This window comes from Heptranchias perlo, chromosome 2 (assembly GCF_035084215.1).
Source record: "Heptranchias perlo isolate sHepPer1 chromosome 2, sHepPer1.hap1, whole genome shotgun sequence".
Taxonomy (NCBI): Eukaryota; Metazoa; Chordata; class Chondrichthyes; order Hexanchiformes; family Hexanchidae; genus Heptranchias; species Heptranchias perlo.
The window spans coordinates 44,397,673-44,410,013 of NC_090326.1; the positions used below are offsets into that span (position 1 = coordinate 44,397,673).

Genomic DNA, 12,341 nt, shown 5'->3' on the forward strand with positions numbered 1-12,341 from the left:
AGATATAAGGATTGAGAAATAAACAGACGAAGGACTGAGGAGGATGAATAAAATAGGTGAATTCAAAGTCAAATCAGGTACAGAAATAGAAATAGAGAGAAAAAAGAGACAAAGAAAAAAATGTAAAATTTGACATTTTTAAAATCTCCTAAAACAAGTCACAACCTGAAGGAATGAGACTCCACACTTATAATTGTTTACTTTCTGGACAAGAGAGGTTGATTGGCAGTCTATTATCACATCGTTAATTACTAGACTTAACTTTCAGTGGTGAATTTAATGCAGCAACATCATGAAAATCACGGGGAAGTTAAGCCGTTTTTACGAAGCTAACGGCGGAGCGGCGCAAATCGGTCAGCAACTTGTGGCGATTCACAATTCGTGGGTATCTTCCTCGTCAACAGTTGCTGGCCGATTTGCCCATTAATAACAGCATGCGTCGTTCAGACGGCATTATTTTTTCAGCAAAATATGGCCCATGATACTTATTTAATGGTTGCTTTTCTTACATTGCTGAAAAGTTGTCTGCTTCTAAACTTTACTTCTTGGCACACCAGTATTTGTTTTTGGTGCTCTGATTTTTTGTCAAATTATTCAGTTCAATGGGAAAAAATAAATAAAATTTGCTGAATCCAGCAATGAAGCTCGATTTTGAGGAATATTATGGAGAGGTGTGGTTGAAAAAGGTCAATATTTATAGAAATTGTAACTTGCTGACAAAGTTTATTTACATTGGCCTTGATTTTGCGCTGAGCAGCAAAGGAACAGTGCCCGCTGCTCTTTAGATTTAAACTAAAAATTAAAACAAACTATCCACGGACTTTTGGGCGCCAACTTCCTGCAATGGGGAGCTGAAAAAAGTGCAGTGTCCTCTCCCAGGCATCTGTGAGCTGTGAGAGCAGGGCAAGGAACTGTGTATCCCCTTAACCAATCAAATTGAAGCATCATTAACAAGCTGCGCAGTCACAGAATGAGGAAGTGTTTGTTAGAATAGTAAATTCAATGTAAAATCAGTAACAGAAAGCGAAATAAAGAGAGGGTAAGAAATATTGAATTAAAAGACAGAGATACAAGAGAAAGAAAAAGTAAAAAAAATTTTTAATTTTTCAAAAAAATGTGCAATGACAATTAAAATGTGAAGGAATGAGACTCCACACTTGTAAAGGTAAATTTTCAGTACCGTAAAGGTTGTTTGGCAGTCATTAAGAGATTGTTTGGCAGTCATTACCACGCTGTTAAAATTTTGGTTAGACTAAAAAAACTGGACATACCTTTATCTGGCAAAAATAATTTATTTCCAGCTGGGCAGGAGAGCAAACTTGTGCTGGTCCATTCATTCTAACGGTGAGTCAGCCGGCGAGCTGTCCTCCCGTGCAATTTTCGGATAAGCAGGACATCTGGTAGAGCAACTTCCGGATTTCTGTGTTTGACTGCGCATGTGCACTCGCGAAGTTGCTCTTCCGTTTGCTGTTAGCACGCCATTGTTTTTAGAGCAAATTCCAGACCAGTATTATACATTCGAGTCCACTTGTAAGCAACTCCATTGTATGCAGATCCCATTTGTGGAATTTTTTTTAGAATCTGAAACTATTCATGTAAGCCATCAATAGATTTCAGGTAAATTTTAAGCAAGCTATTTGCATGCAAATTGTACAAGTAAACTGGCTTCTAATTCTACCAATTTGAACTGATTAATGCTGCTTAGCACTTGTGGAATGTTCTGCATGTTTTTCCATTGGTGCCTTTGATTCAGCTACAACAGAGGTATGGAATGTCTCATCACATTATGTAAGCAGACAACAGTACCAACTTTGCATGGTATTAAATATCATTTTGAATCAGTTCAGTCAGAAGTCTGCTGTATGGTGTGGGTTCAAGTCCCATTCCAGAGACTTGAGCACATAATCTAGGCTGACACTCCAGTGCAATACTGAGGGAGTGCTGCACTGTTGGAGGTGCCATCTTTTGGATGAGACGTTAAACCGAGGCCCCGTCTGCCTTCTCAGGTGGACATAAAAGATCCAATGGCACTATTTCGAGAAGAGCAGGGGAGTTCTCACCGGTGTCCTGGCCAATATTTATCCCTCAGTCAACATCAATTTAAAAAAAACAGATCATCTGGGCATTATCTCATTGTTGTTTGTGGGACCTTACTGTGAGCAAAGTGGCTGCCACGTTTCCTACATTACAACAGTGACTATACTTCAAAAGTACTTCATTAGCTGTAAAACGCTTTGGGATATCCTGAGGTTGTGAAAAGCACTATATAAATGCAAGTTCTTTCTTTTAAAAACATCATTGGTTCACTAATGTCCTTCAGGGAAGTGAATGTGCCACCCCTACCCAGGGTGGCCTGCATGTGACTCCGATCCTAAACTATGTGGTTGATACTTAAGGCCCTCTAGGCCAAAAATACTGGCTTGCTAGTGTCACCCACATCACAAGAAAATAAGATATAAATTTAAGTCAACCACTTTCTGATTAGGCCTCAGTTAGAATACTGTGTCCAGTTTTAGTCTCCTCACATGGTGGATGATATTAAAGTTTTGGAAAGGGTGCAGAGGAGGGCACAAGATTAATTTCCAGCACCGGAAAGACCGCCTCTGCTCTTTGAATAGTGCCGTGGGATCTTTTATGTCCACCCGAGAGGGTGGACGGGCGGCACTCTCTCTCTACTACACTGAGGTGTCAACCTAGATAATGTGCTCAGGTCTCTGGAGTGGGTCTTGAATCCTCAACTTTCTGACTCAGGCTAGAGTGCTACCACTGAGCCAAGACTGACACCTTTTACAACAATCCAGCAGCTTTCATTGGTTATCTTCTGGTGCTAGTCCACAAATTACCAAATTTATTTTCAATTTCATAACTTGCCATGGTAGGATTTGAACTCTCAACCTCTAGGTTGGTCATCCAGTACCATAACAATTAGCTTACGGTGTCCTGATCTCAAGCTCAGTTTCAGAAAATGTGCAGTCTTTGTGAGTTAGACAGAATGGCAAAAAGAAAAAAAAATGAGTCTCTTATAGGCCACCAAGTCAGGCAGAGGATACAGGTAGCGCTTATTATGCTCATATCTAGGAAATGTGTAAGGATGTTAATGTAATTGTAATGGGGGATTTCACTTTACATGGGATTGATTAGAAAGATTATAGAAGTAATAACTAATAACTATTTCTAGAAATGATTATGGACTGCTACATAACTCAAATGGTCATGAAAACTACAAGGGGGAGCAATACCGGCCTTGCCATTATGTAATAGCTAGGAAGTGGTCAACGTCAGAGAACATGAAGCTCTTAGTAACCACAATATGGGGTAGTTTAAAATTTGTCTTACAGTGGAAAAGGAGAGGAATATAACCAAGCCTTCCAACTTTAAGAAGTCAGACTTTGATGGAAATAGGAAGGAATGAATAATAATAAATTGCTATGCACTGTTAGGTACAGAGGAAAAATAGACTTAGACATAATTAGTGAACTGCGACACTAATTTGTTTCCACAGGTAAAAAGTGTAGTGGAGCATGTAGGAAACCTTTGGGCACTAAGACAAGTAATGTGGGGGTAGGGGTTAAAAGAGGTTTTGCATGAAGTATAATAACACAGGTATGATTAAAGACGGGTTAAGTATGGGGAAAAGGTAAAAGAGGTTATGAAATTGACTAGGAGAACCAAAATAGATAAGGAGATTGGGGGTAGAATTTCCCATGGGGTTCCCTGATCTCCCGCTGTAGCTTCAATGGAAAACTGGCCTAAACCCAAAGAAATGCCAGAAATGCACCCTGTGGAAATTACTGGTGAAGAATTGCAGCAAATGTTAATAAGAACGTGAAAGATTCCTATAGATATATTAAGAGGAAACAGGGACTAAGGAAATAGTGGGATTCCTAAGGAGTCCTAACAAATGAATGGCAGATCTTCTTAATGATTTATTTGTGTCAGTGTTTACAAACAGATATGAGAACCTGCTTCTACATACAAGGTTAGAATTTAGAGAGAGAAAGAAAAACTGATGTATGGAAATTACAGAAAAAGTGGCGATAGACAAATTAGTGACACCAAAAGAGAGCAAGACATCTGGCCCTGATGGACTTAATAAATGGAGTATTAAAGGAGGTGACCAATGAAATTGGTCACATCCCGATGAATATTTTACAGTCATCACTGAAGATGGGACCTGTGTCAAAGGGCTGGAGTAAGATGAATGTGGTGCCAATTTATAAAAAAGGATAGAAGGATAACCCAGGCAACTATAGATATGCAAGCTTGATATCAGTAGCAGGTAAAATAATAGAAAGGTGCTTGAAAGAGACAGGAGTGAGACATGAGAAAAAATATTGCGTGATAGTTGACGTGTTATTACAGGTGGTAGATCTTGCTTGATGGTAACCTGGTGCAGTTTTATTAATACAGCTGAAAATGGATTTATCACCAAAAAATAAGCATTTTTATTAAGGGTGTCCAATCTTCCACCTGTGAGTAACCTGATTTAAAATCACTGAAAATTACTTTTAAAAACTATGCTGAACCATTTAATAGTTTCATTGGTGTACACTAGTCAATTTCTTAGTAAATGAAATATTTTTTGATATGACAAAACTTTTAAAACGTGCCTACTAGTGCCTGGGCACCTAAGAAAATGAGCGCTATTTAAAGAGCCTTCCCGAACTAGCGCAGTTGGCGATAGCTCACAATTTCGGCCTGGGGGCGTGACCAGTTTTATGGGCAGGGCCTGATTCAGGCGAATTGAATCTTGAACCAGCATAAAAGATTGCGGAAAACACAAGCGTAAGTGGTTTTGGGCATAACTCACGTTTAAAATTCCCTGACCTTTTGCGCTGGTTTGGCTGATTCCGCTCGGATTGCGCTGATATAACTAGTGGAAACTCACCACCAATATACTTAGACTTCAGCAAAGCCTTTGACACAGTCCCACCTTGGATATTGCTTTACTACATAGAATGCATGGAATAGGGGAGAAGCCTTCAAAGTGGATAACCAACTGGTTGAGTAGAGGATACAAAAGGGTAGTTGTTAAGAGAGCAGTAACAACATCAAAAGAGGTGACTTGTGTGATACTGCAGATATTGGTTCTGTTGCCATTGTTTTGGATGCATTGTAAGGAACAGGTACAAAACTCACCAACGATACCAAATTGAGATGATCCATAAACAGGAAACAAGTGACCAATTTCAGAGAAATGTTGTCAGGTTGGAAGACTGGGCCAAAGAGTCAGAAATGTTGGATAATGTAGGGAAATGCAAAGCTGGGGAAGGAAAACAGCCGGAGAAGAAAATAAATGGGAACATTCTACAGGAAACATCACAGCAGAGGGATTTGTGAATTTTAGCAGAAAACACCCTTAAACTGTTGGCACAATGTACAGTAATAATGAAAAGGGCAAACAGAATCTGGTCACGTATAGTTCAAGGAAGTGATTATTAGTTTGTACAAACCACTGGTCTGTCTCTACTTTCATAGGAAGGATATCCTGGCCTTGGAGGAAATACAATAAAAAGCAACTAAGTTTATAAATGGGAATGGTCACCAGTGCTGAGAAAGAATATGGATACTATAATGTTTACATTGGGAAAAAAGGTGGCTCTGAAGTCAATAGAAAAATTGGATCCCAGTCAATGTTAAATATTGAAAGAAGAACAAACTTGTATTTATATAACACTTTGCACATCTTCAGGATGCCCCAAAGCGTTTTGCAGCCAAAGAACTACTTTTGAAGTGTAATCGCTATTTTTTTGTAGGCAAAAACAGCAGCCATTTTGCACACATCAATATCCCACAATCAGCAACGAAATGAATGACCAGTTAATTTGTTTTTGATGGAGTTCGTTGAGTGATTAATGTTAGCTAGGACATCAGAAGGACTCCCCAGCTCTTCTTTGAGTATTGCCATGGGATCGTTTACGTCCACCTGAGAGAGCAGATAGCGCCTTAGTTTAACATCTTATCTGAAAGACAGCATCTTCAGCAATGCAGTACTCCCTTAGTACTGCACTGAGGTATTAGCCTAAATAATATGCACGAGCCCTGGAGTAGGGCTTACACTCACAACCTTCTGGGTCAGAGGACAAACTGAGCCAAGACTAGCTCTACAAAATATAAATGAAAAAGTGAATACAGAGTTAAGAAATAAATTCATGTGGAATAGCCTACCTACGGAGACAGTGCAAGCGGAAGATACTGTACATTTCAAGAGGGCAGGCAACACCATTGAAGGGTATGATGATAAAGTGGGTGAGAATATCTGATTTTCAGGACTGGCTGAATTAATGAAAATGGTCTTTTCCTGTCCTTTGCAGTTTAAAAAAAAATTAGGACGTGGTAGTTGAGGAGGGGGACTTTTGGTTGGTTATATATATCTTTGATTCATTATTGGTGACCGTGGCATCCTAGAGCTAGTTTGATTATGTTAAGGAGTTGGGGAGGAATCTCCCAGAGTTTTTCTGAAATTAGCTACAGATTATTTTTTCCTTTTTTGACTCATTCAGGATCCAAAATTGCTAGCAATTGGAGAGGATGGTGCAAAAAGTTGCACAAGGATATTTCCCATTGTCAACCTGAACTTACTCCTGCAATATGTGCAAGATACTTCCAATTAATGACTAAAGAAGACCCTACTTATCTAACGTGGTGTAAACACAATACACGATGAGAAGCCATGAGATATGATTTATAGCTTGGTGTGCTGACCTTAAATCATTTACAACTTTGTTGCCTTATCAGCTCATCACATTCGTAGAACGTAAGTCATGCATCATGGCTCCTCAAACATTTATGCTGTGGCCATAATAGAGAAGTACTAGAACAAGTAAAAATCATATCCATAGAAAGTTTGCATTCAACAACAGCTTGCATTTATATAGCGCCTTTAACATAGTAAAGCGTCCCAAGGTGCTTCACAGGTGCGTAATCCAATAAAAACATTCTTAAACAGTAGCCTAGTTTTCTGGTTTCCTGAGGTTCCAGATTTTCTGAAATTGCAATCTCGTATGGTTCTAATGGAGCCACTCCAGAATGTGTGAGGATCCATCCAGTCAGTGACATCATAACCGGAAGGGAGACCTGACCTGATGTATCTTCTAGTGGGTGAGGAATTAGATGTATGGAGAAAAGAAAGTCAGTCAACTTCTCTAAGTGTATTGTTTTTCAGTACAGATGGAATTACACTGAATTAAATTTTAATGATGATTACTGGATACTATGTGCTAAACCTAGCCATTGCAGTCATTCTAAATAATGTTTTGCTGCTTGGGATTTTCAGCTTAAAGCAGTTTCAGATTATTTACAACAAGAATGATGAGTTACATTTCTATTGCACTCCTCACATACAGTGATGTCTAGAGCACTTCAAAGGATAATGGACACTGAGCATGAGGGAGAAAGGGGTGAGAGAGGGGTTAGGAGGGGTCAAAAGCACGGTTGAAGAGGAGGAGCTTTGGGAGCCTTTTGAAACCAGTGAGGGAGTTGACAAGATGGAAGTGCTGAAAAAAAGAGTTCATTAAAGTAAAAATCCCTTATCTTTGAAAAGGATTGCCTTTAACTGGAAGTGACCAGAAGGATACATTTCGTTATCCTGAACAATCTGTGGACAAACCTTGGAAAAATTCACAAACAGAATAATGACTACCTACAATTCAGTGATGAGACTGAAGTAACCCAATATTAGGTTCAATATGAAAATGTTTGCAAATTTATCAGCCACAAGGTGGCAGTAGTAACTTGCTGTTGAAAGATCTATGAATTTAGTTAATTTTTTGCATCATGTGTTTAGACAGTCAGTGCATACTTAAACTCCGAGGAATCTTAGCATAAAGAGCTTTTTGAGACTGCTCCTGCAGCAGTATGTTTTGTGGCTGTGCTGTCATTAGTCTGTAACTCCAGCAATGTTTTCAGAACTTGCTTCTATTCCATATTGGCATTCACAATTTGACAAGTAAGGAAAGTTGGCACAAACACAGGCAAGCTGTAAAAATAATTCCTGGGTTGTTATGCTGAAAGCTGCACTTGAATGCAAAAAACCTACAAAAATAAATTAAAACCAAAATGGCAATAATAAGGTGAATAGCAAAAATCAGTTTGAATCCCTCCTTCCAATCACCAGCATGGCTAAAGGTTGCAGGTTAGGAATTAGTTTATATAATTATATGGTATTCTTCAGAAAATTAACTGTTAGTTCACGTAATGCCATTTCAGTGTGACTACCTATTTAGCTATAGCTGATTTGATATATTTTTAAACTAAAAGCAGGAATGATGCAAGTTAACTTTAAAAATATCAAAATTACTTTAGACTTAAGGTGCTTTTTTGTATAGTTAAAAATTAAAAAAAACAAAATGATATAAGCAGATGAATAAGGGCAATGGCAACACTGGTGGAACCATTCAGTTCAGAATCCTATTATTAATTAACATCTATCCTCTTGCTTTCAGTCGTGCAAAAATGATCCGTCTGATTGGCTTGCTGGCCTGCCACACAACTGAATTGAAGGATGATGTACCAATCACAGAAGTAAGACAGTTTCTTTTTTGATCCAAGATGATACAAGAGTACACAACTCCTCATTAGTGCAGCTCAGTTTCCATATCTCAAATCTTAAAAGAAAATATTTCTTGGTTCAGATCAATTGATTGGACTGATTCAACATGGAAGTGTTACAACTTTGTGACTAGATCTCGTTTTCGCTTTCATATTTAGGGCTTTATATATTCCCAATCCTAGTCTTATTCTACATTGTTCTTTACACACTGCTCGGACTTGGGAATATCGTTTGTTTGGGAGAAAAATTATGCTGTTATATCATCAACAAGCAACAATACGTCCAGCTATTACATCATATATCTTGCGCTAGTTTAGAATAATTAATCTATTATTTCTAGGTCCCCACAAATAATCAATCAGCTTGTCCTAAGCAGAAAACATTTGGAGCCAAACAATTTGGATAAAATCATTTGTAAAACAGAAGCATAAAGCTATGAACTATTGAGAGAAATAATTATTACCTAAAACTATTTGTAGAGAATATTGATACAATGAGATGCACAAATGTGCTAGTTGAGTTGATGGATAGTCATTTCTTGCTGCAAAAGACCAAATACATTGCAAGTAATACCCTAAAATAAATAATGTTTCTAGTGACATTTATGCTTCATTTGTCAAGAGTATGCTATGTGGTCATTCGCAGCATTGACATTTCAGTTTGCCAAGAGACCAATTCTTTTAAAAAAGCTTTCATTTATTTAACCCAAAAGCTAATGTTTCTCAAATGGTAATTTAATATTTTGCAATTCCACAGGCTGTCAGATGAAATCACTCTTTTGCTGAGTATGCGTGACATTATACTCAGATGACTGTTACATCCTCAGTTATTAACATAGCAGCCCGCAATTTCTTGGAACCTTTTGGTGTAACTCTGGTGTAAGAGCGAAGTAGCACCATTTTCTGCTGAAGAAATTTGCGCATAAGTGATTTACACGGTTTAATGCTGAAGCATCGATATGCGTAAATTTTCTTGATTGCTTGCTGAGTTATTTGAATGAGCATCAGAGATACATCTGCCGAAGCACTCTGCTGGTCATTCAAATAACTCTGCCTCCACGCAAAAGACCAGCTCAGGCAACTTTACTGCATTCACGCCGGTAATGCTCTGGTGTAGATTTACTCACAAAAATTTAGGTTCAGCAAGACCTGAAGTCACCTGATAATAGCATGACTGGAAGAGTTTTTGAATGTGTTGTTGCCTCCCAAATCCTTGCCCATCTTTCCTGCAACTCCGTGTTTGAACTCCTCCAATCCTTGCCACCGCACTGAAATGGTCCTTATCAAAGTCACAAAAGACATCCTATGTGACTGTGGCCATGGTAAACTATTCCTCCTCATCCTTCTGCAGCTTTTGACATGGTTGACCACAGCATCCTCCTCCAACTCCTCTCCTCCGTCGTCCAGCTGGGTGGAACTGCCCTGGCCTGGTTCCATTCCTGCTGCCACACCATTACCTCTGGAGTCCCCCAAGGATCTTTCCTTGGCCCCTTCCTATTTTTCATCGACATGCTGCCCCTCGGCGACATCATCCAAAAACACCAAAAAGGTCAGGTTCCATGAGCTGACAACACCCAGCTCTACCTCACCACCACCTCTATCGACTACTCCGCTGCCTCTGATTTGTCACGCTGCTTGTCCAACATCCAGTACTGGACGAGCAGAAATTTCCTCCAACTAAATATTGGGAACACTTAAGCCACAAACTCCGTTCCCTAGTCACTGACTCCATCCCTCTCCCTGGCCAATGTCTGAGGCTGAACCAGACCGTTCATAATCTTGGTGCACTGTTTGACCCTGAGATGAACTTTCGATCCCATATCCACTCCATCACCAAGATTGCCTACTTCCCCCTCTGTAATAGCTCCTATTTCTGCCCCTGCCTCAGCTCATCTGCTGCTGAAACCCTCATCCATGCCTTTGTTACTTCTAGACTTGACTATTCCAATGCTCTCCTGGCCGGCCACCCATCTTCCACCCTCCATAAACATGAGCTCATCCAAAACTCTGCTGCCCAAATGCTAACTAGCACCAAGCCCTGTTCACCCATCACACATGTGCTTGCTGACCTACATTGATTGGCCTGCCAACATCTCGATTTTAAAATTCTCATCCTTGTTTTCAAATCCCTCCATGGCCTCGCCCCTCCCTATCTCTGTAACCTCCTCCAGCCCTGCAACCCTCCGAGATCTCTGCACTCCTCCAATTCTGGCCTCTTGCACATTTCCGATTTTAATTGCTCCATCATTGGCAGCGTGCCTTCAGCTGCCTAGGACTAAGCTCTAGAATTCCCTCCCTAAACCTCTCCGCATCTCTACCTCTCTCTCCTACTTAAAAACACTCCTTCAAACCTACCGCTTTGACCAAGCTTTTGGTCACTTGTCCTAATATCTCCTTATGTGGCTCGGTGTCAAATTTAGTTTGATAATTGCTCCTATGAAGCGCCCTGGGATGTTTTAGTACATAAAAGTTGTTGTTGAGCAACTCTGTTTCTCAGGTCAGAAGCTTCAGTTTTTCTTAGGGAAGAGACACTTTTGTACCTATACCATTTTTATTTCCTGCTATAAAAATAATTTTAACTGTTAACTCGAAACTGCAGCGTTGCCCTAGAGATTCAAATACTTTTTTAAGTTCCTCTGATCAACTTATTTAAAAGAGCATTCAACCTGAATACAAAAATTGTAAGACCATGAATATTCTCCATAGAACAGTAATAGAGCAAATGTGTAATTTCTAAAGAACTGTAGTCATGAAGTTTCATTCTACCATTTATGTTTTGTAAACAACTAAAGCACAACTGCAGCGTTCTTAGAATCACTTACTTCTTCGTTATTATGTGATTTGCTAAAATAGAGATTGATGCTTTGAAAGTATAAATAAACATAATGTACTACATAGCAGGAGTGAGAAAAGATCTTAGCTCAGAAAATCAGGATGTAGAATCAGTATGGGCGGAGCTAAGAAATAACAAGGAGCAGAAAACACAGGTGGGAGTAATTTATAGGCCCCCTAACAGTAGTTATAGTGTTGGACAGAATATAAGTCAGAAAATTAGAGGAGCATGTAACAAGGGTAATGCAATAATCATGGAGGACTTTAATCTTCATATAGACTGGGCAAACCAAATTGGCAAAAGTAGTTTGGAGGACGAGTTCATGGAATGCATTTGAGACAGTTTCCTAGAACAATATAAAGGCAACAGGCTGTTTTTGATCTAGTATTGTGTGAGAGACAGGGTTAATTAGTAATCTTATAGTTAAGAACCCTCTGGAGAGAAGTGATCATAATATGATAGCATTTCATATTGAGTTTGAGAGTGATGTAGTTAAGTCCGAAACTAGGTTCTTAAATTTAAACAAAGCCAGTTACGTAGGTATGAGGGGCGAGTTGACTAAGGTAGATTAGGAAATTAGATTAAAAGATATGACGATAGATAAGCAATAGTGAACATTTAAAGAAATGGATGATTCAGCTGTATGGGGTGGAGGGGGGGGTGGTGGGGGAGAGGAGGGAAAGGTCATGAGAGCAATAGTGATAGGGGATTCCATAGTTAGGGGAGCAGACAGGCGTTTTTGCAGCCGGAGACTTGATTCCAAGGTGGTATGTTGCCTCCCTGGTGCCAGGGTCAAGGATATCACTGAGCGGCTGCAGAACATTCTGGAGGGGGGAGGCTGAACAGCCAGAGGTCATGGTCCATATTGGTACCAATGACATAGGTAGGAAGAGGGATGAGGTTCTGTAGGCAAAGTTTAAGGAGTTAGGAAAGAGATTAACAAGCAGGACCTCAAAGG

At 39.5% G+C, this 12,341-nt stretch overlaps 1 protein-coding gene across 2 annotated transcripts in view; it reads left to right on the forward strand.

Moving 5' to 3' along the window:
* Positions 1 to 12,341, forward strand: part of ulk4 (unc-51 like kinase 4) — a 548,729-nt gene that overhangs the window by 89,117 nt on the left and 447,271 nt on the right. For both annotated transcript variants that reach the window (XM_068001818.1, XM_068001817.1), the window contains exon 17: positions 8,445 to 8,523. In XM_068001818.1, the coding sequence (XP_067857919.1) occupies positions 8,445 to 8,523 (79 nt within the window). The remainder of the gene's footprint in view (positions 1 to 8,444; positions 8,524 to 12,341) is intronic.